This window comes from Varanus komodoensis, unplaced genomic scaffold (genome assembly GCF_004798865.1).
Source record: "Varanus komodoensis strain SLA01 unplaced genomic scaffold, ASM479886v1 scaffold117, whole genome shotgun sequence".
Lineage (NCBI taxonomy): Eukaryota > Metazoa > Chordata > Lepidosauria > Squamata > Varanidae > Varanus > Varanus komodoensis.
Genome location: NW_025335336.1, coordinates 617,333 through 641,703, shown reverse-complemented (window position 1 = coordinate 641,703; position 24,371 = coordinate 617,333). Strand labels below are relative to the sequence as shown.

General features: G+C 65.9%; 4 protein-coding genes across 4 annotated transcripts; 2 read left to right on the top strand and 2 right to left on the bottom strand.

Annotated features, from left to right (window-relative positions):
- The first annotated feature begins 3,790 nt into the window (after nucleotides 1–3,790).
- Nucleotides 3,791–5,758, top strand: ZSWIM1 (zinc finger SWIM-type containing 1). The gene has a single exon (XM_044421308.1). It carries the CDS (start codon nucleotides 3,791–3,793, stop codon nucleotides 5,285–5,287), a length of 1,497 nt encoding a protein of 498 aa, XP_044277243.1. The 3' UTR covers nucleotides 5,288–5,758.
- Nucleotides 5,759–6,064: 306 nt separating this feature from the next.
- SPATA25 (spermatogenesis associated 25) lies at nucleotides 6,065–7,515 on the bottom strand. The gene is made up of 2 exons (XM_044421281.1): nucleotides 7,473–7,515; nucleotides 6,065–6,777 (listed from the first exon to the last, which is right to left on the bottom strand). The coding sequence occupies exons 1-2, from the start codon at nucleotides 7,513–7,515 to the stop codon at nucleotides 6,065–6,067; spliced, it is 756 nt and encodes a 251-aa protein (XP_044277216.1).
- A 563-nt stretch (nucleotides 7,516–8,078) lies between these two features.
- Nucleotides 8,079–17,093, bottom strand: NEURL2 (neuralized E3 ubiquitin protein ligase 2). The gene is made up of 2 exons (XM_044421310.1): nucleotides 16,358–17,093; nucleotides 8,079–8,426 (listed from the first exon to the last, which is right to left on the bottom strand). Exons 1-2 carry the CDS (start codon nucleotides 17,043–17,045, stop codon nucleotides 8,311–8,313), a joined length of 804 nt encoding a protein of 267 aa, XP_044277245.1. The 5' UTR covers nucleotides 17,046–17,093; the 3' UTR covers nucleotides 8,079–8,310.
- A 1,681-nt stretch (nucleotides 17,094–18,774) lies between these two features.
- On the top strand, nucleotides 18,775–24,131 carry CTSA (cathepsin A). The gene is given in 16 exon segments (XM_044421309.1): nucleotides 18,775–18,843; nucleotides 19,025–19,206; nucleotides 19,365–19,476; nucleotides 19,853–19,903; nucleotides 20,094–20,180; nucleotides 20,280–20,435; nucleotides 20,874–20,965; nucleotides 21,143–21,227; nucleotides 21,439–21,530; nucleotides 21,659–21,737; nucleotides 22,464–22,508; nucleotides 22,510–22,613; nucleotides 22,713–22,788; nucleotides 22,899–22,988; nucleotides 23,438–23,542; nucleotides 23,633–24,131. Coding segments are annotated over 15 exon segments (1,440 nt in total). The 5' UTR covers nucleotides 18,775–18,843; the 3' UTR covers nucleotides 23,717–24,131.
- Nucleotides 24,132–24,371: the final 240 nt, after the last annotated feature.

Below are 24,371 nucleotides of genomic sequence, written 5' to 3'. Positions count from 1 at the left end.
GAGCCCGTCGGCGGTTCGCTCCCGCCCGCAGGAGGCGCTGTGCGGGCGGGAGGCGCGTGGGCCGGTGACCGGGCCGCCACGCTGCTTGCCTTGAAATGGCCGTTGCAGGAGCTGCCCCGGCGGTGGGCTCACCTGCCGGGCTCTTCCATGCGTTGCTCTCGCCGTAGGACCGCACTGCTTGCTCGCAGCGTCAGCCTGAGCGAGCTCGGCGGCAGGGCGCTCCGTGGCGCAGGCGTGCGCGCCCGATCCTCTGCGCTCAGCAAGCGGAGCAGTGAAGCGGCCTTGGCCTTGCACGTTTTGCCAGAAGGCCAGCGTGTCTTGGAGGGAGACCAGAGAATCTTCCGGGCGGCTTTATTCCTGCTCTTTCCAGCTTCGTCCCACAGCCTGCCCCCTGGGATGCCCCTTTACTTCCTGATGGTTAGGACCCCGAGGTTACGGAACGGGCTTCCACAGGAGGGGATGGGGTTGAAACCCCATTGCTGGGAGTGCTCAAGGACAGGCTGGACATGCACATGGTGGGCATGTCATGAGGGGAGCCAGCTGGAGCAGGGGGTCAGACTAGATGGCCCGGGGATCCCTTCTGACTTGCACTGTTTCTATGTTACTGCCCCAAGGTCTCTTTCCTGACCTGGGAGAGCAGATGAGGTGGTTCTTCCAGCCCCAGCAGTGGAGGGGGGGAGCGGGGGACAGAGCTCTACTTTCGTGGTTGTGCTGCTATCTCTGACCCCAATCTGGGAATCCAGAACAACGGGAGGACCCTCAAGTGCTACTGGGGGTTTCAGTGCTGGCTCCCTACATGCCTGTCACTGAATACACAATCCTGATAAAGAATGGAAGAAAAAACTATACTGGAAATGACATTAAAAACCCCAGTTCCTCCTGTGGCTTCATTATTTCCAGCCATTTGCATCTCTGACCTTCCGTAGAAGTCTTCTCCTTGCACGGAAGTCCTGAGAGAGGACAGGCTCAATGACAGTGGATAAGCACCTTGTCCAAAATTCTATAAGTATTTCATAATCCAGAGGTGTTCAGTTTTTGAGAAAAAAGGCACATCTGTTTGACTTTCCTGGCATTCCCATGTCCTGTGGACTCTGTGACTTGCCGATCCAGCCTGCGGGATTGTTCCCAGCTGCCCGGCTTTCTGCATCGTGTTCCACAAACCTGCGAAGGAGCCGGTGCGCGGTACGGCCTCGGAGGCAGGAAGCAGGGGCCACGGCCCCTTGCTCCCAGCAGCCTGTCGCTTCCCCGCCAGTGGGCTGCTGAGTGTGGGTGGGGTCAGTGTCCGGACTGAGCGTACTCTCTTCCCACACACCAATCCAGTCCTCTTTTATTCCTGCAGTTTTCTTTTTCAGCAGTCTAATGTTTAAGGGGATGCTGCTGTTGCTAAACAGTTGAGAGTAGAAATCCTTCCAGATCTCTGTGTATCACCTGTAAAACCGTTTGTTGTTGTGTGCTGTCATCTTGGACTTGTGGCACTGCTGTGAATGAACGCAATTCCAGATGTCCTGGAATCTAAATGACTCTTTTGCCTCCGCGTTCTCCCCAAAGCAGGACGGGGAGATCCGCATGGGGGATCAGATGAGGCCGGGGACTTAGGGGCACAGATTAGAGTCACCCCCCTTGAAGTCGAGGGGCTCCTCAGGGCATTGGACTTGCAAAGGCGCCAGGCCCTGACGGGTTACAGGGGTTCTCTCACGCCCGCTGGCCTCCATTTTTGAGGCCTCGTGGAGAACGGGTGAGGTTCCAGAGGACGGGAGGGTGCCATCAGTGGTCCCAATTTTCAAAAAGGGTACTAGAAGGGACACGGGGAATTACAGACCGGTTAGCCTTATGTCCATTGTAGGAAAAACAATGGAAAGGCCCATATTAGAGAGAGATCTAGCGATGCTAGATAGGGAAGGGAGGCTGGCGGCCACACAACACGGCTTCCGCAAAAACAGGTCCTGCCAGACAAACCTTGTGGGATTCTATGACAAGGTTTCGCGATGGCTAGATGGAGGGGATGCAGTGGATGTGGTATACCTGGATTTCAGCAGGGCCTTTGACAAAGTCGCAATGTCTGTTTTCTTAATGTTCAGGTGCAGTCCTACGTTAGCAGTTTCTTCTTTCACGTCTAGCAGGAGTCATTTCAATTCATTGCTATTCTTGCCGGGAAAACGGCATCCTCTGCATATCGCAAATCGCTGGTGTGTCTGTTGCCAGTTTTCTCTCCTTCCTCTGATCCTAATCCAGTTCATTATGGTGTGTTCTGCATAGAGATTGAACAGATAGAGTGATAACATACGCCGTTGTCTGATGACTTTGCTTCTGGGAAACTCTTCCGAACAGTGTCCACGATTCAGGTAATGGAATCCTAGAGTGGTGGAGTTGGAGGGGGCCGGGGAACCATCGGGTCCGTCCCACTCAGCACAGGACTCCGTCAAACCTTCCCTCCCGGTGGCTGTCCAGCCGCCTCTCGAGGGCCACAGTGAGGCCAGGACGTTCTCGCTGAGGTGCAGCTGGACGCCGGTCGTGCCTCGTGGCGAGCGGCTGCCAAGGCACCCCAGCTTCTTTCAGAGCCACGCATCGCTTCTCATGCGCCACACAGCCAAAGTGCTGCTGTATTCTGTAAAGCATGGACTGGCCTTCCGAAATTCTTTGGTGTGCTCCAGGAGCCAGTGCATGTTGGCAGCATGATCTCCAGTGCGCCTTCCTTTTCGGATTCCGGCTGGAACATCCGGAATTTCTTGCTCCGTGCAGGGCAACGTCCTTTGGCACAACTCCGTGAGCATCATGTTGCTTCACGGGAAATCACCGCGCCGATTCGATCATTGCTGCACCCTTTGCTTCCCTTTCTTGGGGACGGGAGAGCGCGAGCATCTCCAGTCTGAGGGCCACGGTTTGGCTTTGCACATTTTTTCAAATATTTAGACCAAGGCTGTCCTGCAGCTTGGAACAGTCCTGCTGGTGTCCCATCTGGGCATGTTCCTCCTTCCCAGTGCTTCCAGTGCAGCGTTCACTTTGCCTTCCAGTATCGCAGGCTCCTACTCCCAGGATTCCTCTTCAAAGGAGTCTGCCATAGTCTTCTCTCCTCTGTGCAGTTTTTCTGTATAGTCCTTCCACCTTCTGTTATTTTCTTCCTGAGCAGATAATACATTCCCTTGTTTGGCTTTTAGGATGATTTATCTAAATTTGAATTTCCCTTTGATTTCTCGGATCTGCTGGAAGAGGTCTCCTGATTGTCCTCTTTTGTGGTCCACTTGTATTCCTTTGCACCGGCCAGTGTAATAGTTCTTTTTGTCTTTGCATGGTAACGGCTGAGAAGTGGCATTCAGGGTCCTGGCCCTATTTCTTCCGCCTTTTGTTTCTCACCTGCCCTTCTCAGTTGAGAGTGTTTCTTCTGTCATCAGTTCAGGTCTTTTTTTACCTTCTTGCTACAGGAACTGTCTGTTCATGTTCTTTCCTGTTTTGGGATGCATTAATACGAGCATCACGTCAAAAGCAGCTGAAGTACTTGTCCCCTCCACTCAGCACTGGGTAGCGCCATCTTGAATGTTATGCCCAGTTCTGGGCACCAGTTTGAGAGGGACACAGATGGGCCGGGGGTTCAGAGGAGGGCAGCAAGGGTGGCCCGGGGGCTGGAAGCACCCACCCGTTCACTGTCTTTGCTTAACCCCCTTTCTCTCCCACTAGGCCCTTCAGCCGGGGAGAAGCCAGAAGGCGGCCCGCAGCAGCGAGAGCTGCAGCAGCGGAGGCAGGAGCTCTTTCCCCAGCTGTTGCAGACACCGCATACGCCCCCCCCCCCCGGATCATGGCCCTGGATTCTTTGAAGGAGCTGCAGAGCCTTGACTGTGTGGTGAGTTACCAGCTGGACGTGTGCTCCCAGCTGGACTCCATCAGCTTCCAGACCGTTCTGATGAGGGATGTTTTCTCACGCCACCCAGAGGTGGTGCTGATTCACCGCACGCACAACCCGTGGGGCAAAGCGCTCTACATGTTCATGGTGGACAAGCCTTTCCTGGAGCTCGAGGGGGAGATGAGCAAAGTGGTACACTTCTCAGTCCCGGCCAAGGAAACGGCGGAAGGCCTGGCTCACATGTACCGCACCTTCAAGGCCTTCAACCCGGAATGGAAGCAGATCAAGACCTTCCTGGTGGATCCGCGCTTCCGGCTGGTGCCCACGCTGTCCGAGGCCTTTCCCTCCGCCGACGTGCAGCTGTCCGTCTTCCACATCTGCAAGCACCTGCAGCAGAAGGTGCACCAGGCCTCGCTGGAGTTCCACACGGAGAGGCTGGTCCTGAGTGTGCTGCGGAACGCCATGTGTGCCCCCAGCACGAGCAACCTGCGGCGCATGCACCGTGTGCTGAGCCACTTCGTCAGGCCCGGCCTGCTGCCCCCGCCGCACAGGGACTGGCTGGCCAACGACAGGATCTGGGCCATGCACCGCCGGCGGAGCTGGGGGGAGTGCGGCCGCTACTTCAGGGGCCTGGAGGTGGTCACGCGCGGCTTGAGCCAGGTCTTCTGCGGGGGCCCCTCCCTGGGGAGCTGCGTCACCAGCATCGCCAGGAACTACCAGAGGAGCGTCCGGAGGCGCTCCGCAGAGGCCGCGCCGGGCCCGGCCACCCCGCTTGGCCGGGACGCCTCGTCCCTCCACGACGCGCTGCAGAGGCCTCTCCTTCCACGGGAGCCTCCCCCGGCAGCCCAGCCGGCCGCCCCGAAGCCGACAGCAGAGGCGGCCGCTGAAGAGGCGGGCTGCGAGTGGCCGGCGGCGGTCACGGCCGGAGAGGCGGAGCGGCTCATCAGGCAGTCGCTGAGCGACATCTGCACGCAGCCGGCGGCCAGGCTGTGCTTGAACGAGCTGGAGGTGGTCCGGAGTTCCGAGCCCCTGATGGGAGCCCACGGGGACACCGTCCACGTCCAGCTCCTGGAGGAGGCCCACATGGTGCCCCAGAAGGGGCTCGACAGCTGCTCCTGCCACTTCAGCCGGGCATTCCAGCTGCCCTGCAGGCACATTCTGGCGGTGCTGAACGCCGAAGGGAAGGAGCTGGAGGCACAGAGGATTCCCACGCCGTGGCGCAAGGGCCACGGCGACCCCCAGCCCGGGCAGGCCGGCGCCGACGGCCCCCTGGAGGTCCTGCGCAGCTCGTGGGACGGGCTGCTCGACAAGTACCTGGCCGTGTCCTTCCTGACCGCGGAGATCAGCCGGCTGCTGAGCCAGTGCAGCCTGGAGGAGTTCGACCGCAGGTACAGCACCCTTCGGGAGCTGGCCGACAGCTGGATCGGGCCCTACGTGCAGGTGAAGTTGTGAGCGCGTCCCGGCTTCCCTCTCTCCCAGGAGGCTCAGCCGCTGCCCGGTGGCAGCATCCTTTCCGGGTTCTCCGCGAGCGTGCTGAGAACATGCCGTTCCACGTCTGCCGTGTGCGGTGGGACTGCTTTGTCCAAGACGCGTGGGCCAAAATCGGGGACGTGCGCATTTTCGCCCTCACTCGGGATCTGGCAGGTGGGGGGCGACCCAGGAGAGGAGGCCTGGCCTGCGTCTGAGCACTGAGCTCCGAAGGGGCGAAGGCCAGCGCCTCGCCTCTTCGCGCGGCTCGCGTGCCGGAGGATCGGTTTCGTGAGCTGGCTCAGCACCGCCTCGCTGCTCGTGGGCGCAGGAGACCCTGGGGCGGCCCCTGCCCCCTTGCTCACCTCTCTGCCCTGCCGTCCCCGTGCCATTAATGAGGCCGGGATCTCTGGGACCCGCCTTCCTTGGGCGATAATAAACTGTTTGTTGCCCCTCGTTACGTCAGCTGTGAGTGATCATTCCGGCCCCGGGGAGGCGGCGGGGTGGGGCCCGGGAGCGCGTGGCGGAGCTGAGCCGCCCAGTCGGGTCGGGTCGTGTCAGCGGGGCCGCGGGGGCAGGAATGCAGAGGGCGGACCTGCCGGGCGACAGCTGGCTGCGTGGGCCTGTTTCCTGTGGGGGGGAGGGGCTGGCCGGGGGTTTGGAGGGGCATCTCACCACCGACCCGGCCACTGAGGCAGAAGAACGGGAGCCAGGCGTTTGTGCGAGGCCTTTATGTCACCAAGGAGGTGCGCGCAGCCCTTCTCACTTCTTCAGCTGAGCCAGGAACAGGGGCAGGAAGTGCCTGCTGGCCGCCCGCTTCCGTGGCTTGTCCCTCTTGCAGGCAGGCCACCTCCTCCGCTGGGCCGCCTCCCCCTGTGCGTCGGTGGGCGCCAGCCCCCCAGCCACGAAGCAGCGGGCGGCGCAGACCATGTCCTCCTCGCACACCCCCGGCACCGGCACGGTCGGGATGCCGGCGATCATCATCGCCAGGGCTAGGATGCAGACGTTGGGCGGCAGGCGAGGCCCCGGCTGGGCCCCGCGGCCGAGCGTCGCCGACACCACCAGGACTCCCCGGGGCAGGAGGCCCCACCGGGCGAGGGCGAGGTCCCCGGGCCCCGGCGGAGGAGGCAGCCGCGGAGCCGAGGGGAGGCAGAGCCAGCCGTCCCCCGCCTGCCCAAGGGGGGGCTCCTCCGCCGGGCCCTGGCCGGGGAACCCGGAGCGCGGGCCACCCTGCGGCGCGGCGGCCCCCTGGCCTGGCCTGCCCCCCGCGCGCGGCTCTGCAAGGCCGGGCTCCTGGGGCGCCTGCGTGGCCCGGGGCCGGGCGCTTGGGGCCCCCTCAGCGTGCGGCTTCCTTCGCGGGGGCCCCGTTGCGGAGGGGCCGCTGGCGGGGGCGGGCGCCTCCGGAGGCGCCCCGGGGTGGAGGCGAGCCAGGCTGCGTGGCGCTCCGCGGCCCTCTCTGCTGCTGCGCGGTTCCCCTGTGAGGAGGAGAGGCAGCGGTCAGCGGGGCTGGAGTGGGTCGCAGGCGCGGGGGGCGGGGCGGGGGGAGCGGGGCGCCTGGAGGGGCAGCCCAGCCCCTCGCTCCTGCGCCCGCCCTGCGCCTCCTCTGGCTGAGCAACCCTCTCCCACTCCCCCTTGGGAGCTGTGAGGCCGTGTGGGAGAGATGGCGTGGCGCGCACGTGGCGGCCCCACTTCTCCCTCCGGCCCTGTGCCGTTGGCGAGGGAGCCGCTCTTGGGGCTGGTGGAAGAGCAGGGGGCGGCTTCCTCGCGCGGAGCAGGGCCGTGGCCTGGCAGGGCCACGTCCCAAGGCCCCTGGGGGGCAGGCGGGAAGCAGCGCACGGGATCCCCTGCTCCGTCCCTGCCGGGCACTGCGTGACTCGGGACATGCGTGGTCTTTGGGGTGGGGGGGCCTCTGGCCGGCAGCACAGTGAGGGGGCAGGGAGGCTGCATCTTGGCCCCATTTCTGGCGCGCCTCACAGGCACCCCTGGCCGGCCTTTCTGGACCAGGACCAGCACCGTCCCCGGGGCCCCCGGAGGGGCCGGCCCTCCCCTGGCCTTTCGGGCGGCCCGGCCTTAGCGGGCCCAGCAGCGGCTCACCCTGCCCGCCTGGGTTTGCAGGCGCGCTGCAGAGGGGCCCGTGCACAGCCCCCGAAAGGGGGCAGGGGAGCGTTACCTTGGAGGCGCGGGGGCAAGAGGCCCGAGGAACGTTTCTCCATCCCACGACAGGGCGTTCTGGGACGGAGCCCGGGCTGCGTTTGCCCCGTGTCCCCCCCACCATTCTAGAACCGGCGTCACAGGGCTTTGCCTGAGGTCACACAGAGCGGGGCCCCCGTGGACCACCTGGTTGCCCTCGGGAGCCGGACCGCCCGAGGCAGACATGCCTCCGGTGGCTGAACCTCCTGCCTGCCGGCCCAGGACGACGGTGGAGCCCGGGAGGCGGAGGCTCTCCCATGGGGGCCTTTGGGGGCCGCTGGACGGCCCCCCAAGGCGGTACTTTGACCAGGAGTCCAGCGCTGAGCGGGGGGCACACCCGCCGGCCTCCCGCCCTCCGCCAGCCGATTCTCCCCCTGCAGGTTCCACGGTGGCCCATCTAGCCGGGCCCCCACCCCTCCTAGCCTCCCGTTCTGCAGCCAGGGGGGACGGCAGCCGAAGTTACACTCCCACGACTTGCCGGGTTGTTTTCCAAGGCAGCTTTATTGCTTCATCCCACTCCCACGGAAGCCGAGATCGCTCCTGCCCGGCCCCACCCCGGGAATTTCCGGCTGCAGCAGCCTCTTTCCCTCGTCTCGTTGACTGGAAGCAGCCTCCCCCCCCCGCTGCCAGGCCTGCTCCGCCGTGCAGGGCGGCCCGCCTCTGCCGTCACGCCCCACGCAGGTGGCCACGACGGGGCCCTTCGTCGGCAGAGCCGGCCACGGCCCGCCTCGCACGGTCGCCGCGTCCACGCGCCCCCGAGCCAGCCAGGTCCCCGCGGCGACGCCGGGGCTGCCAGGGGGCCGCGCAGCGCTGGCCCCTCACTCGTCCTTGCAGAAGTTCTTCAGCAGCTGCGGGAGGTGGAGCCCATCGATTGCCAGGCGGTGGACAACGTGCTTCTGGACGGCCAGCCGGCAGAGGGTCTGCAGGGAGGGGACTGGAAGGGAAGGGGAGCGGCTGAGCAGTGCGGTTGCGCAGCTTCGGTGCTGCCCCCGCGCAGACACGGTGTGCTCCGGAGCAAGGAATGAGCGCATCGGAACAGGCGGGATCCCTCCTCCCGGCTGATCATACCCAGCAGCTACGTGACCAAGTGGCAAAGCTGTTTAGGGACCCAGGAATCAACTGGCTCCACCGGCTGTAGTTCCAGCCTGCCTTCTCTCTCGGTTCCAATGAGGAGAGACTGAGGGGCGGAGAAAAGTGGGCCTGTTCAGCCTTGGGAAGAGGAGACTGGGGGGATGAGAAATCCCTCTGGAAGTCCCTCCAAGGCTGTCACAAAGGGGAAGCTCACGATCTCTTCTCGCTGATGCCAGAAGAGTGCAGGACACAGAATAATCAATCCAAGTTGGGACAACCCAGATTCTGGCTGGACATCAGGAGGAGCTTCCTCACGGTCAGAGCAACACGGCAGTGGGACCAGCTGCCTGGAGAGGTGGGGGGCTCTCCCACACTGGAGGCATCCAAGGAGAAACTGGACAGTCCTCTGAGTGGGGTGGTGTGAATTATTTATTTATTTGGGTATTTTTACCCCGTCCAACACCCAGTGGGTCTCTGGACGGCTTGCTTGGTCTCCTGCAGCAGCAGGGGGTGGACTCGGCCTTCATGGCCCCTTCCAGCTCTGCTCTTCTAGGATTCTTTCCTGCAAGGAACTCGAGGCAGCATCCATAGTCGCCTTTCAGCCTTGTCCTTGCACCCCTGCGAGGTGGGTTGGGCTGGGCCTCTGGCTGGCCCAAAGACCCCTACAGGGCTCCGTGGCCGAGCGAGGCCCAGAACCCGGCTCGCCGAGCCCCCGTCCCACCCTCTTAACGACAACGCCACGCTGCCTCTCGGACTGGGCTGGGGCACGCCTGCTGCTCCATGCGAGCAGCCTCCCCTCCATGGAATGAGGGCCACGCGCCCGTTGGCTACCTCTCTGTCTGGACAGGGTTCGCCCCGCCTGACAGCGCATCTTAACGAACGCGTCGCGGGTTCTGCCCCCGACAAGCCCTCCGTTCTGCAGTTTTCCATTTGTGCACGCCCCCACCCCTTCCTGGCTGTGGGCAGCCGCAGCCGGCCTGGGGCACACGGGTGCCTCCCGGCCGGGCACTGCCACACATGGGCAGAGGCGCGTCGCCTCCTCCTGGGCCTGACAGACCAGCTCGGGGACCGGGACGCTGCGTGCAGACGGGGGCTTCCGCCTGCCGGAGAGTGCAGGCCTGAGGATCGGGGCCCAGTGCGCAGCAGGCCTGCCTGTGCCTTCCCTCCAGGCAGGCCCCTCTTCCAGGCTGAGCCTGCCTGCGGGCACATTGCGAGGCTTTTCGAGGCTTCCGGAGGGCGGGTTCCTTCGACCCTGTCCAAAGGGAAGGACGCCAGAGGCCATCGCGAGCCCCGAGGCCATCGTGGGGGCGCTGATCCAAACCCTGGAGGTGCAGCCGCCCCGAGCGTGTGACCGGGACTCGCGGGGAGGCGGCTGCAGAGGCGTGCTTCTCCCCGCTGCCGCCCAGATCAGTTTCCTCCCCGCAGGCCAGGAGGCTTACTCACGCCGCCCACATCTGCCCCTGTTGTTGCTGTGCTTGCCTGTTGGGGGGGGGGATGGGATGCAACCCTGACCCAAGGCCAAGGCAGGAGAAGCCCTGGGGCCGGGCTGGGCTGGGCTGAGCTCCCTCCAGTCCAGCATCTTGCTCACACGGTGGCTAACCTGGTGCTCACAAGGCCCCACGAGCAGAACAGAGTGCCCATGCGCCCCAGCGACTGGTGCATTGAGGCACACTGGCTCCGATAGCAAGGGTGCCGCGAGAACCAGTCGCCATCACTAGCCATGGGCAAGGCATCGTGAAGTATCAGGGACCCCGAGGAGGCCTGTGCGGGCCCAGCCACCGGCAGCCCCCTTGCGGCCAGCTGGCTGGGCTCTCGCTCCGACGGCAGTGAGACCGGGACCCGCGGGGTGGAGGCCCCGGTACCTTTGGAGAAGCAGATGAGACCCCCCGCCCCGGCCCTGGGGAGCCTTTCCATTTCCTCTGTGCGAGGAGCTGGAGGTGAGGGGCAGGGGGACGGGCGCAGGACCCCCGGGCTTGCCCGTGCGAACGCCACGCCCTCCCCCCCCCACCGCGTGCTCCCCACACCTCGGCTACTGCCTGCCCACCCAGCCCTAGAGCAGAGAGAGGCCAGATGGCTGGCATAGCGGCAACGTGGGGGAGGCCACTGGGACCCAGCTGCATCACCTCCCCGCTGGCCCTCGTGACGTGAGCGGCCCATCCTCCTGGGTGCCTGTGAAGGCCAGCCTTGAATGGGCCGGGGACACCCAGAAGCAGTGGGCGCCTCGGCCCGTGTGGTGCTGAAAACCACAGCGCCGTGGGACGTGGCTCGTGCGCAGCTTAGTCTGCTGAGGCCCGTGGCCCTCACAAACCACACAGCCGCCTTTGGGCCCAGGGGCAGGGGCATCTTGTGGCCCCCTTGGGGGGCTGCATCTGTCTCCTGCGAGCGCCTCCCCCACCTCCCTTCTGGCTTGCCAGCGGGCTCCCAGCCCACTAAAGCAGCTGTGGGGGCCGACAGCCATCAGCCCCACTAGCATCACCAAGGATGGGGTGACAAGCTGCAGTCCTGCAACATCTGGGGGGGCTCAGGTCCCCCACCCCACGGTCCTGAGTGTTTCCGGAGCAGGAGTGGGGCCTCACCCTGTGGGTGCACTGGTGGCAGCATCGCCCCCCCCCCCCCGGGCTGCACAGCTGCCACCTGGAGTCGGCCCGGCGATCCGCAGCCAACCTGGCTTTCCCGGCGTGCTTCCGGAGAACGGACAGGGCCTGCCTGGGTCCCCACTGCCCTTAGGACCTCCCCGTCTGCTTTGACCGCCCGCCCCGGTCAAGGGACGCCCCGAGCACGAAGTGGGTGTTCGGGAGCAAGAGCAGCTGATCCTGGATGGGAGCCCGTCCGGTGCCCTCCAGGTGCTTTGGATTTCAGCTCCCAGCATGCCAGGCTGGCTGGGGTTGATGGAACCCGAGTCTGCTCCACCAGGGGTGGGAGAGCTGTGGGTGAAGGTTGGCCTTCGCTCTCCCGAGAGGACATCCTGCCTGCTGCTTCCACGGCATGGTTGGGTTTTGCCTGCCTGGAGCAGAGCGCAGCTGCGCCCCCCCCCCCCCGCCCCCTCCGGGCAGGCCAGGCCAGGCCACGCCACCTCGCTGGCTGCTTGCAAATCCCAGTGATATGCAAATGAGAAAATTGGCTCTCGGAAATAGTTAGAGGGGGCGGTGGCGAGAGTGCGCTAGAAAAAGGGCGGCCCACAGCCGGATCGAACACGCCGGGGCAGTGGCTCATCCGGGTGATATGCAAATGAGAAAATTGGCTCTCGGAAATAGTTAGAGGGGGCGGTGGCGAGAGTGCGCTAGAAAAAGGGCGGCCCACAGCCGGATCGAACACGCCGGGGCAGTGGCTCATCCGGGTGAGTCAGAAATGAACTGGCTGTGGAGGAAAACAGCTTGCAAACCGGAGGGCGTCCCTTCCTCGGCAAGCAACAGCCTGGGCTTGTGGCACATTGCGGGCCAAGCGGTGTGTTGTGGCGTGAGCATAGAAATGTTAATAATAATAATAATAATGATGATAATGATAATAATAATGAGCCACGGCCCACGTCAGCAGAAGTTTCTGACATCAGAAATGAGTTGGTCTCTCCGGTGCCACGAGAACCGCCGGTTTTGTTGCCACAGAGGCTGACACAATTCCTCTGGGAAGCCTCTCCGGTGTGACTTGCGGCTTCCTGGTGGTTCCCAGCACTGAATCTGGAGCAAATGGTAAACAGGAAGGATGGCGAGAGGGAGCCCGGCTTCCTGGGCCAGCCTCGCCTGCCGGCAACGTGTGAACGGCGTTTGGCACCCCTGACGCTCTGGAGGGCAGCGGGCACGGCCAAACCGTGTGGAAGGCCATAAAGCGCTCGGAGCAGCACAGAGCAGGCCACCCCCTGCCGGTGCAGACACCAGGTCATGCCCCCGCTCAGGTGGCGGTCCGAGCGCTTTCTGAATGCCTCCGGCCAGGGAGAGCCGCCGCTTCCCCAGGTACCCGGCCCCATTGCGGTGCTACCCTGACAGTGAGGGAATTTCCTAGTGCCTAGTCTAAATCTGCCTCCCTTTAACTTGTGTCCATTATTCTGTGTCCTGCACTCTTGAACACACACACAGAGATCTTGTCCTTTGTCTTTGTGGCAGCCTTTCGGAGTGCTACCCTATTTTTGTTTTTTATATTGCAATTTATACCCTGCCTTTTTCCTACAAAGGGCTCAAGGCAGCTGACATCATTCTCCTCCTCCATCTTATCCCCACAACAACAACCCTGTGAGGTAGGTTGGGCCGAGAGTCTGTGACTGGCCCAAAGTCACCCAGTGGGCTCCATGGCTGAGCGGGGACTCGAACCCGGATCGCCTGAGTCCCAGGCCCATGCTCTTCACCATGACACCACCCTGGCTCTCTATTGCCCCTCGGTCTTCCCTTCTGGGGGCTGAAGATGCCCAGTTCTCTCTTTCCTCAGAGGCTTTGCCCGCAGGCCCAGAAACATCCTGGCTGCCCTCCTCTGCACCCTCTCCAGCTTCTCTTCCCCCTTTTAAAACTTGGGTGCCCACGGGTGAGGTCTGACTAGTTCTGCGGATGGCCGAATTCGTACTTCACATGTTTTGGAAGTGATGCTTCTGTCAAGGCAGCACGAAACAGCATTTGCCCAGGACTGGCTCGTGTTGAGCCGGTGATCTGCAGCAATCCCAGGATCCTTCCCATGCGCAGCACGGCTGGGGCCCCGCCTTGTTTTTGCATCTGGGTTCTTGTTCCCGAGTGGAGGACTCGGCACGCGCCCCGACTGAATTTCATTCTGCCGCGCTCTGCCCAGCGCTCTCGATCACCCTGTGTCTTCCAGGATATTCGCTGTTTCGCCCAGCTTTGTGTCACCTGCAAATTTCATTCCGTTTCCTTGGACTTCCTCATCTAAATCATGAATCAAACAGGTGAACCTGCAGCACCCCCTTGGCGCCTCCCCTCCGCCTGATGCTTGCACCTTCCAGCCCACGGCTTGCTAGGCTGGTAAACGGGATGTCCACCCACGCTTCGCCAAAGGCTTTCTCGGTCTAGAGGGACGATGGCCCTTTGGGAAGTAACCCAGTCACAAAATGACATTAGATTTGTCTGGCAGGATTTGTTCTTGAGAAATCCATGTTCTTGAGAAATTCTAATAATTATTGCATTGTCTTCAAGGTGCTTGGGGAGTGTTTGCTTTATAATTTGCTCTAGAATTTTTCCAAAGACTAAGCAATCAATAGTCCCCAGACTAATCAATTTTTTCCCTTTCTTGTATGTATGTATGTATGTATGTATTTAAAGTTTTTGTATGCCATCCCCTTGCTATATAGCCAGGACGGCTCACACAAATAAATAAATATAATACAAATACAAGTAAAACCAGGAAACACACTGCCATCTGGCAGTATTCCTGTCTCTTCCTGTCTTCCATGAATTCTCAAAGACGGTAGATGGTGGTTCTGAGAGTTGTTTTGCTAGCTCTTTTATGACTCTGGGGGGAGGTTCATTGGACCCTGCAGATTTGAAGCCATTTAGCCCAATTAAAAGATCCCGACCCATTTGCCTGCCAGTCCTGGGCTACTCCTGTGCCGGGAGGGTTCTGGTTCTTCTCTGGGAGAAGACTAAGCCAACGCAGGAGTCGAGCGCGTCTGCCTTTCCTTTGTCGTCAGCGATCGTTGTTCCAGCCCCATGAGTAGCTGGACTCCCTGCTCTTTTGTCTGTCTGTCGCTTCGGACGAAATTGGAGGAGGCTTTTTGTTGCTTCTAGCTCCCCGCTAGTCTGTCTGTTCTTCCCTTTAGTCCTCCTAATGTCACCCTCGCTCCCTGTCTGTGTCCTCCACTGGTAGCCTGGCCTTCCTTGCGCCTCCCACGCAGGCCCCCGTTGGCCTTCAGGTTCTCTCGCAGCTTTCCGGGAAGCCACACGGGCTTCCTCTCTCGTCTGCCACTATTTCTCCTGGTTGGCATTGCTGGCAGTGGTGCCATCGGCATTTCTCTTTCAAAGCTGTCCCACCTTCCTGGGCCCCTTTTCTCTTTAGAGTGGCTTGCCATGGGTCTTTGGTTGTCATTGCCCTGCATTTGTTAAAAGGTGGGGGGGGGGTTATATGCACGGTCCCTGTTTGGCTACATTTAGTTTTAGCTTCTTTTATTACTAAGATTTCACGTTAGGCAAGGTCACTTTTGCCCAGAGTTCCTGTTGGTCAGGATCAGGTCGAGCAGGCACCTCTCATCCCTACCTCTGCTCTCTGAAGGAGGAAGTTGCTTGCCGAGTCCTAGAACCTTCCTCAGCATCCTGGGGATTTTGCGGGGACCTGCCAGTCTTTGCAGATGGGCAGACTCTGGAGCTTCGCAGAATACACTGTTGGCATGGCTGCACACCGGAAACCTGTCGCCGGCCACCCATACTTGTGCTCCCAGCTTCTTCCCAGAGCGTGTCACAAAACTCGCTGTTTGCACCAAAACCCTACAGCACAACCATGTCTGCTCAGACTCCTCTGGCAGAGTACGATCCTATACATGTCTGGTTAGGGAAAAAGTCCTCCAGCTGCAGCATCCCTGGAGTGCGAGGAGCTGGGGGGCCTCTTCCTGCGAGGACCCACAGGCCCAATGGCCTGGATCAGGCGTCGCCCTGCCCGGAAGGGGCGCACGCCAAGGACATCCGTGGCCTGTTCTGTACCAATGTCAGGATGCGCCCAGCAGAGAAAACAGCAGAAGGCGCTTCTAACATCCCCACGCCTCTGGTAGGGTTGGCTGAGAGTCTCTCCTTCCTTGGTGGACGCTCCCCGCTCACCAGCAGAGCAGGCTGCGGAGCAGAGACGGATGTGGGGAGCTGCCTCGGCTCCCCGCCCGGCCTCGCTGTGCCACCCACAGGAGCAGGGCTCCGTCCCCGCTCGCCTGCCGAGGAGGCCTGCCTCGTCCTGTGCTGGCAGCGCCCCCCTGCATCCCAGGCGGGCTGGGCGGGCCGGTCTCTGTCCCATAGAAGAAACAGACCATACCCCGAGAGCAGGACAGGCACCCCCGAAACCAGCGGGAGCCGCCTCAGCCGCCTCAGACACTCTCTCTGGCCGCGTGGAGCCCGGCCCTTCCTCTGCGGAGCAGCTGGGCTGCCCCCTACGAAGAGGTCCGGCTCCTGCCGCGCGTGCAGGGCCAAAACGTGTCGTGGACACACCAGCAACTCACAGCACAAAGGGCAAGAGGCCTGCCCAGAAGATGCGGCAGCCAGAGGAGGGCTCTCAGCCGCAGCCCCTCGGGACCCAGAGATTTCCGCACCAGAGAAACCCACAGAAGAGCACAGGACAGGCCCGCCTGGGTCGGAGCAGCCCAGCCCGCCACACACAGGGGGCAAACAGTGGCCCCCAGGGCCCCTCAAGAGGGGTGGGCGCAAGAGCTCCTGCTGCCAAGCCCCCAGCGACTGCTCACACGCACAGGCATGCGGCCTCTGCCGAAGGAGGGGGCACGCGGCCAGCCAGGCTGGCGTTCGCCGAAGCCCCCGCTTCCCCCACGAACCTGTCCAAGACACCCAGACTGGCGGCCAGCGCCGCTTCCCGCGGCAGCCAATTCCACCGTCTAACCATGCGCCGTGTGCCAGAGGACTTCCTTTTATCTGCCCCAACTGGGTTTGAGCATTCCAGGACAAGGGGGAAAGGTCCCCCCGCCACCTTCTCCCCCGCATGGCGCCTTTTTTCTCAGCCAACGATCCCAGCAGCAGCGCTCCAGCCGCGACCCCGCGAGCGCGGCGGAGCTCTCGCCCCTGCACGAGAGGGAGCGGCCCCCGAAGGGGAGCCTTCCCGTCCCGTCTGCGGCCGTGGGGGGGGGGGTTGCCCGGCAGAAGCCGCGGTACCTACAGCCATATTCCAGCTGGATGAGGCGGACGCTCTTGGTGGAGGCGAAGACGTCGACCACGGCGTAGAGCGGGCGCGAGGCGGGCAGGCCCCGGGCGCTGGGCCCCATGTCCTCGCCGTTGATGACGACGTGCATGTCCGCCGTCCCGTCCGGCTGCAGCGTGTACAGCACCCCGATCCGGCTCCTGCGCGCCGTGGCAGGGATCACGTTCGCCCGGTACAGCTCGTCCAGGATGTGGCTGTACCGGCCAGGCCTGCTGCGGCCCACCAGCTGGTCCCGCGGGAGCCTGACGTGCTCGATGCGCAGGTAGGGGCTGAGGAGGAAGCCCCGCGCCCCGGCAGAGACCTGCTCCTCGGCGCCCCTTGGGGAGACCCGGTTGTGGTTGCGGGTGATGGCGAACACCCAGCTGTCCCCCAGGTTGACCAGGTCGGGCAGCGAGTACTCCGGCACGGGGGCCAGGCCGCGCGGGTCCTGCGCGGTCAGCCCCACCCTCAGGTGCCCGCACCAGCCCAGCTCCTTCTCCGCAATCTCCACCAGGAAGACCTGCCCGGGGGCCAGCGGCTCGTGGCTGAAGCACAGGCCGTGGGCAAAGCTCTCCACCCGAGTGGCCTGGGTGCGGGAGGCGTCAAGGCAGACGTTGGCCCCGTGGACGGGGTGAAACCGGGTGGTGGGAGGGCAGGCGGCCGCCATCGCCGGGCCGGCCTCCCAGGCCCAGCCTGAGCCTATTTTTAAGGCCTGCGAGTCATGCAGCTGCTGCCTGTCCCCAGGACACTCGAGATCTCCCCGGGGAGAGCAGGGCTGCCGGAAGCTGGCCGGCCGGCCGGTCCTAATGCCCTGGAGCTCCCGCCGCTGGCAGCGCTCGCTCGGACAAGCAGGAAGGGTGGCCCGGCCTGTCCTGGTGGGCCGGCTGGCAGGCGCAGCCGTGTGACATGCCCGGCCTTTGGCCCTCGCGCACGAGCGCCTCTGTGCCTGCAGACGGCAACGGCGGCTTGTTCAGGGGCCCGCCATGGGACCCGGCTGACCCCGGGCAGACCGCCACCCACGGCTGCCGGGCAGCCACCCAAGTGGGGCCTCCGTGTCCAGAGGCAGCCTCACAGAATCACGGAAGAGCAGAGCTGGAAGGGGCCAGGAAGGCCATCGGGCAGCCCCTGCTGGTGCAGGGTGCCAGGTCACCCCCCCCCTCGGAGGGCTGCCCGGTCTCTTTTTGAATGCCCACAACTTCCTGGGCAGCTGGCCCCACTGCTGCTTTGCTCTGGCAGTGAGGAAGCTTGTCCCTTCCCGGTCGCTGCCGCACGGCCAGGCAGGACGGCTCCTGCCCCCGAGCAGGCTCCTCGCAGCCTCTGCGCCCGCAGTGGAAGGCCAGGTGGCCTTTGGGCCGGCTTCGCCGGGTACGTTTTTCTGCGCTCCGCATCAATCCCCCGCTTGCCCAGCCGACCCGGTGCCGTGTGTGCCCTGCGCCCGTCTGCAGGGGAAAGGCCGTGGCGGCCGTGGCAGTCCCCCTGGGGCACGAGGGCCCTGCCGGCCGCCGGCCTCTGTGCACGTCCTGCAACGCAGCCGAGGCCCATTTCTGTCGCGCTGCGGCACCAGGACAGGCCCGGGCCTGCCCCGGTTCGCATCTGGGGCAGCAGAGCCGGGCGAGGTGGGGCTGCGGTCTGGGGCTCCCTGCCCTGGCCAGGCGGACCAGCCCGTCTGGCCCATGCCTGCCGCCGCCAGCCGAGGTGGGGAAGCCAACGCCTGCGGCACCTCAGAGGCTCGCGGTGCAGCGGCCCGCCAGCCGGGGTCCCCCCCATGCGCCCACGGCCCCCTGCCCCGACTTCCCTGGGCCCCTTGGGGAGCCAGTCCTGCACCCTCAAGCGCGAGCGGCAATTCAGGCGGCGCCCACGGGGCGGCTGCTGCCTCTTCTGGCCTGAGGCCCCCAGCCAGGCCAGGAGCGGGGGGCGGTGCGGGGGGGCTGGCGGCGTCGCGGGCCAAGAGCCGCCCCTCGCCAGTGCGGAGGGCCGGCTGAGGCCGCCTGGGGGCCCAGCGGCGGCTGCACCGGAGGGGCCCCTCTGCGTCCGGCCGGGCTGCGGACCTGGCCCGGGGCGCAGAAGGCCGTGCGCACGGAGGCCCCTTCCGCCGAAAGGGGCTGCCGCCGCCCGCGCTCGCGGTGCCTGGCCGGGGCCTTCGCGGCCGCAGCCGGGCGGGCGGCCTTTTGCTCGCACGAGCGGCCACCGGACCGCCGGGAAGAGCGCCGCGCCGGGCAGCCCCTGCGCGGAGGAGGCGCAAAGCCCACGCGCTCGGCGGCAAGCGCGCTTCCTCGCGGGGCCCGCCGCGGCCGGGGGGAAATACGGTAGGGCCGCGCGGCGCGAGCAGCCAATACGGCCCGCCGCCAGGGCCGGCCCCGCCCCCGAGGCCCCGCCCCCGTCAGGTGACCGCGCCGCCGGGGAGAGGGGCGAGTCGCGTGCGCTCCCCATTCGCCTGCGGAGCCGCCGCCGCGAAGCACCGACCGGTGAGCTGCGGGCTTGGCGGGGCTTGGCGGGGCTTGGCGGCGGGCGACCCGCCCCCCCCGCGCGGGACGGGCCGGCCTGTCCAACGGCGGGCGGGCGGGCGGGCGGGCGAGGGGGCTGCCGCGCGTCGGGCGCCGCCCGGGCCGTTCCGCGCCGACCGGCTGCTCCTGGCCCTTGCCGCAGATGGCCCCTGCCCCGCTGCTGCTGCTGCTGCCGCTGCTGCTGGCCGTGGCCCCGGTGCCCCGGGCGGGGGCGGCTCCACCTGGGCACGAGATCAAGTACCTGCCGGGGCTGCCCAAGCAGCCCGCCTTCAAGCAGTTCTCGGGCTACCTGGACGTCGAGAAGGACAAGCACCTGCACTACTGGTTCGTGGCGGGCCGGGCCGGGCGCGGGTTCTCGCGGCTCCCCCTCCTGCGGCCCTGGCGCTGCGCCCGGCCGCAGGTGCCTTCGGGCGCGGAGGAGGAGCGGCGGCCCTGGCGCCGGCCCGGCCTCGCCCTCACCCTCACCCTCTGCCCGCTTGCAGGTTCGTGGAGGCCCAGGGCAACGCTGCCGACAAGCCCCTGGTGCTCTGGCTGAACGGGGGCCCCGGGTGCAGCTCCGTGGCCGGCTTCCTGACGGAGCACGGCCCCTTCACGGTGTGTAGCGCGCAGCGCCTTCCTGGCTGCTCAGAGAGCAGGCGCCAGCGCCCGTGGCGGGCACCTTTTGTGGGGGGGGGGCGGCACGGCGCAGCCCTCCCGCACTTGGGGCGGCTGTCTGCAGGGCGCCCCTCGGTGGGAGCGCAGCAAGCCGCCCCGCGACTGGGCCGGCCGGCACTGGGAAGCCCGTGGGGCCGCAAGCGAGGGCGGCCCCCTCGCATACACTCTGCCGCCCCGGGGGGCTCGCCGTGGGTGCTGCGGAAGGCCACCCGGGGTGCATCCATGGTCCCAGTTGGTGGCCAGTAAGAGACCGGCCGGGGAGGGAATCTGGATGTGTGAAGGTGCCCGAGAGTGACTTCCGCTTCTGCTCTGGCAGGTCCAGCCCGATGGCGCCTCCCTGGAGTACAACGACTATGCCTGGAACAAGGTGAGGCCCCTTCCCCCCCGGCGCATGGGCACCTCGGGAGTGGTGGCTGCGAGTCCGGGGAGGCTTCCTGCTCCGGGGCGGTGACAGCCGGCATGGCCCCGGTGGGCGGCTCCCGGGGGCTGCGGCCCCCTCCCCGGCTGTGTCCCTGGGGGCTGGGCACTCCTGGAGTGACGCGGGCTTTCCTCTGCAGCTTGGCCACATGCTGTACCTCGAGTCCCCCGTCGGGGTCGGGTACTCCTATTCTGACAGCCAGGACTACCGGACCAATGACACGGAGGTGCGTGCTGCCGCGGCCCGGCGGGCGGGGGACTGGGTCCAGGGCTCGCGGGTCGCCGGCTGTACCTGCCAGGCACATCCCCCGCTCTTTCTCGGATAGGTGGCCCGCGTCAACTACCTGGCCCTGAAGGAGTTCCTCCGCCTCTACCCGGAGCACGGCAGCCGGGACCTCTACCTGACGGGGGAGAGCTACGGGGGCGTCTACATCCCCACCCTGGCCGAGTGGGTCATGCAGGACCCTGCCCTCAACCTGAAGGTGCGTGCCTCCCCTGGCCCGGGGGGACCCTGCCCCTCCCGGTGGCTGGGGGGTGCTGGTGTAGCAGGGGGGAGGAGGAAGGGGCCAGGGGTGGGGTGTCCACTGCTGCCTCCCACCTGGGAGGGCTGGCCACAGCCGTGGTCTCCTGGCGCGGTGCCCTCGGTGGGCACGGCGCAGGGGAGGGCAGCCCGGGGCGCGTCACCGGCAGGCCTGCAGCAGGCACCCCAGGAGGTCGCTTTTCCCGGTGGAACTCCGGCTGCCTCAGGGGCCGCGGTGTGGGCGGAGGGAGCGGCCGGAGATGAGCGCCCACCCGCCCGCCCGCCAGGCCACAGCGCGGCTGCGCCCGTGCCGGTGCTGCTGTGGGAGGGCCCCCGCCCCGGAAGAGGCTCCCCGCCCCGGGAAGAGGCTCCCCGCTGAGGGCTGGTGCGTGTGTTCCAGGGAATCGCCGTGGGCAACGGGCTGTCCTGCTACGAGACCAATGACAACTCCCTGGTTTACTTTGCCTACTATCACGGCCTCCTCGGGAGCAGGTGAGGATCGGCAGCGGAGAGCGGCCGTGCCACAGCACCGGGCTGGCACTGGCGGCGTCCCGCTGGCCTGGGCGCCCGCAGGCGGTGGGGGCCCCGCTGGGGCCCCGCTGAGGCCCAGCCCCCCGGTGGGGGCGGGGGCGGGGCGGGGCTAGCGGCCTCTCGGTCTTCCCCTCGCAGGCTCTGGGCGGACTTGCAGGCCTTCTGCTGCTCGGCGGGGAAGTGCAACTTCCACGACAACAAGGACGCGAACTGCACGCTTGCGGTGAGTGGGCGCCGCCCGGGGGACGGGGGGCCCTGCAGCCGGTGTCCCTCGGCGGGACGGTGCCGCTGCCGCCCCTTGGGCCGCCAGGCCGTGGCTGCCCTGCGCCTGCCCCGTGTGGCGACACGTGCTCCAGGCGTCGCGCAGGGGCTCCCGGGGCCGCCTGGTGCCTGGCCGGCGGCCGGACCACAGCGTTCCCCGTGGCCTTTTGCAGATGGCGGAGACGATCCGCATCGTGGACGAGTCGGGCCTCAACATCTACAACCTGTACGCCCCGTGTGCTGGCGGAGTGCCCGGGAGATACAGGTAGGCCGGCTGCGGGGAGGCCGCCTCGGCGGGCCGTGCCTGCCCCCACCCTCCCGGCCCCCATTCCTGGGGTGGGCAGCAGGGGCCGCTGGCTGCAGGGGAGCTCAGTGGGCTCCCTTGGCCGGCAGGTACGACAACGGCGTGCTGGTCACTCACGACATGGGCAACAACTTCATCTGGCAGCCGCTGCGCTACACCTGGCGGCAGGTGAGATCCCCCCCGCAAGGGGGAGCGTGCCCCCGCTGTGAGGCTTTTCAGCTGTGGAGTTCACGGGCGGGTTCTGTGCCCGGTTGGGGTCTCCCGAGGGCCCGTGGGACAACCTGCCTCGCGGGAGAGAAGGCTGGGAGGAGGGGGAGGAGGAGGAGGAGGGGGCCGGCCCCGTTGGCTCTTCCCAAGGACACAGGCGGGATGTGCGTGTGGTGAAGGAATGCGCGCTTCCCCTCCCCCGCAGCCCGCTCCTCCTGCGCCCTCGCACGCCTTTGCCCTCGCACGCCTGCGCCTCAGAAGCAGTGCGCCCTTAGGAAGCCTGGGCAGGTGGGGCCACCGCCCTCCTGCCCCACTGTGGGCTTCCCTGGGCAACCACGGCGCAAAGAGGATGCTGGGCGAGAGGGCCCTTGGCCTGATCCGGCCCCGGGGCTCTGAAGCTTTCCGGGACTTGGGTGCGGGGTGGCCGGCCTGCGGTCTCGGGAGCCGGGTGCAGGGATGGGGGGTAGTCGGACGAGGAAGCTCGGCAGGCGGCGGGAATTCCCCTCTGCGCCAGCTTCCTCTTCTTGATCCCGGGCTGAGCCCGCTCACACGCCTTGCCTTGGGGCCACGTCAGGAGGGTGGGTGCCGTGGCATGGCGTGCCACGGGGAGCGTGGGGGGCTGGGCACGCCTTTCGCCCGTGGCCTGGGAGGCACGAAGGCAGTCGCCACCACTGCTTGCTTGCCCAGAACCTGTACATGCTGCCAGCTGCCCGGAAGCGTGTGCGGCTGGACCCCCCCCTGCACCAACACCACGGCCCCCTCCACCTTCATGAACGACGCCCAGGTGCGCAAGGCTCTGCACATCGTGGACGGGGCCCCGGAGTGGCAGATGTGCAGGTGAGAGCCGGGCTGGGGGCGTGCAGGGGGGCATCCCCGAGGGGCTGGGCCGGGTGGTCCCCGGCCAGGTGACCCACCCCCCCCACCTCCCTTCTGCAGCTTTGCCGTTAGCCGGGGCTACAAGCGACTGTACATGAAGATGAATGACCAGTACCTGAAGCTGCTGAGTGTCATGGTGAGTGGTGGGCAGCAGCCCGTGGCCCCGCAGCCCGCCGCCCACCCGCCTGCCTGCCCCCAGGGGCAGGCCGCTTCGTGCCCCCCTCACTGCCTCCCTCTGTGCTGCAGAAATACCGCATCCTGCTGTACAACGGGGACGTGGACATGGCCTGCAACTTCCTGGGCGACGAATGGTTTGTGGACTCGCTGCAGCAGAAGGTGGGCCGGGCCGCACGGGATGCCCTGCCTCTGTGGGCCTGGTGGGGGGGCAGGGGGGGCGGGGATGGCCTCAGTCCCTGGGGCTGGGAAAGATGCCCCACAGGAGGCCGACCGGCTCCGGAGGCGCAATGGCCTCGCCCCAGGCAGGGCCCCCCAGCCCCTCGTGTGCTCTGGATCCCACCAAAGTTTCCGGAAAGTCCTGCCGGCTGCCCCAGGGAAGGAGTGGGCCCTCCTGCTTGGGGGTTGCTGGGCCTCTCCGGCCCGGCCAGGCAGGCGGTCTCCACAGGGCAGCCCAGGAAGCGTGGCGATGGCGGGCGGCCTGCCCCGCGGGGGACGCGTGTGCTGGCGGCACTCTCCTTCCCGCGTGCTCCAAAGTGCTCGCTCGCGGCACGCCCGCCAGGCCTCGGCCTGGTCCTGGCCCCCTGAGCCGCCTCTCGCTTCTGCCGCAGGTGGCCGTGTCTCGGCGCCCCTGGATCTTCACCGATGAGAACGGGCAGGACCAGATCGGGGGCTTCGTGAAGGAGTTCGCCAACATCGCCTTCCTCACCGTCAAGGTAACGGGAGGCGGCGGAGGCCCGGCTGGGGGGCTTCCCCTCGCCTCCGGACGGCGCCCAACCTTTGCCCCCGTGTCTCCCCCCCCGCAGGGTGCAGGCCACATGGTGCCCACGGATAAGCCGCGCGCAGCCTTCAGCATGTTCAAGCGCTTCATCACGCAGCAGCCCTACTAGCCTGGGGCCCACGGCATGGCCTCCACCCCACAGAGACCGCTTCCCGCTTGGGCAGTGGGTGCGAGCCCCGCCGGACTGTGCAGCCAGTTGGACTCCGGTGGGACCGCCGCGTCCGCCCGTTGCTGCCGGGGGGGCGGACGTGGGGCGTACCGTCACAGCCCTCCCGCCCGTGGCTCTGGGCTGCCAGGACGATGGCGGGGCGGGCGCCTGCACAGACTGCTCTGCGGCTGGACGGGCCCTGCGCACCGCTGCCTTGCACTCTCGCACTGTTCTCGGGGAGCAACCGCCGCCGCCCCGAAGGGACCACTCCTCGCCTCAGTTCTCTGCCTTGCAGAGGGGGCTGCCCGAAGCCGGCTCCCTCTCGAACCACGCCACCAGACTGTGGCCACCCCACGCCATTAAACCTTGTTCCGAAGGGAGCCGAGTCTGTCTTCCGTGGGGCCGGGCCGGGCCGGGCCAGTCCCGTCTGGCTGCAGGGCCCCTGCATCCCCCGGGAGGGCAGCTGGTATGGGCGCCGCCAGCCCTGTCCCGCCTCCCGTGCTGGATGATCCGCACCCCTTCCCTTCTCCCCCCCCCCCGGTTCCCGCAGTCTCGTGGGGGGAGCACCCGCTTCCGCTTGGCCTTTCTCTTCCTGTTCTTGTGCAGCTGCTTCCTG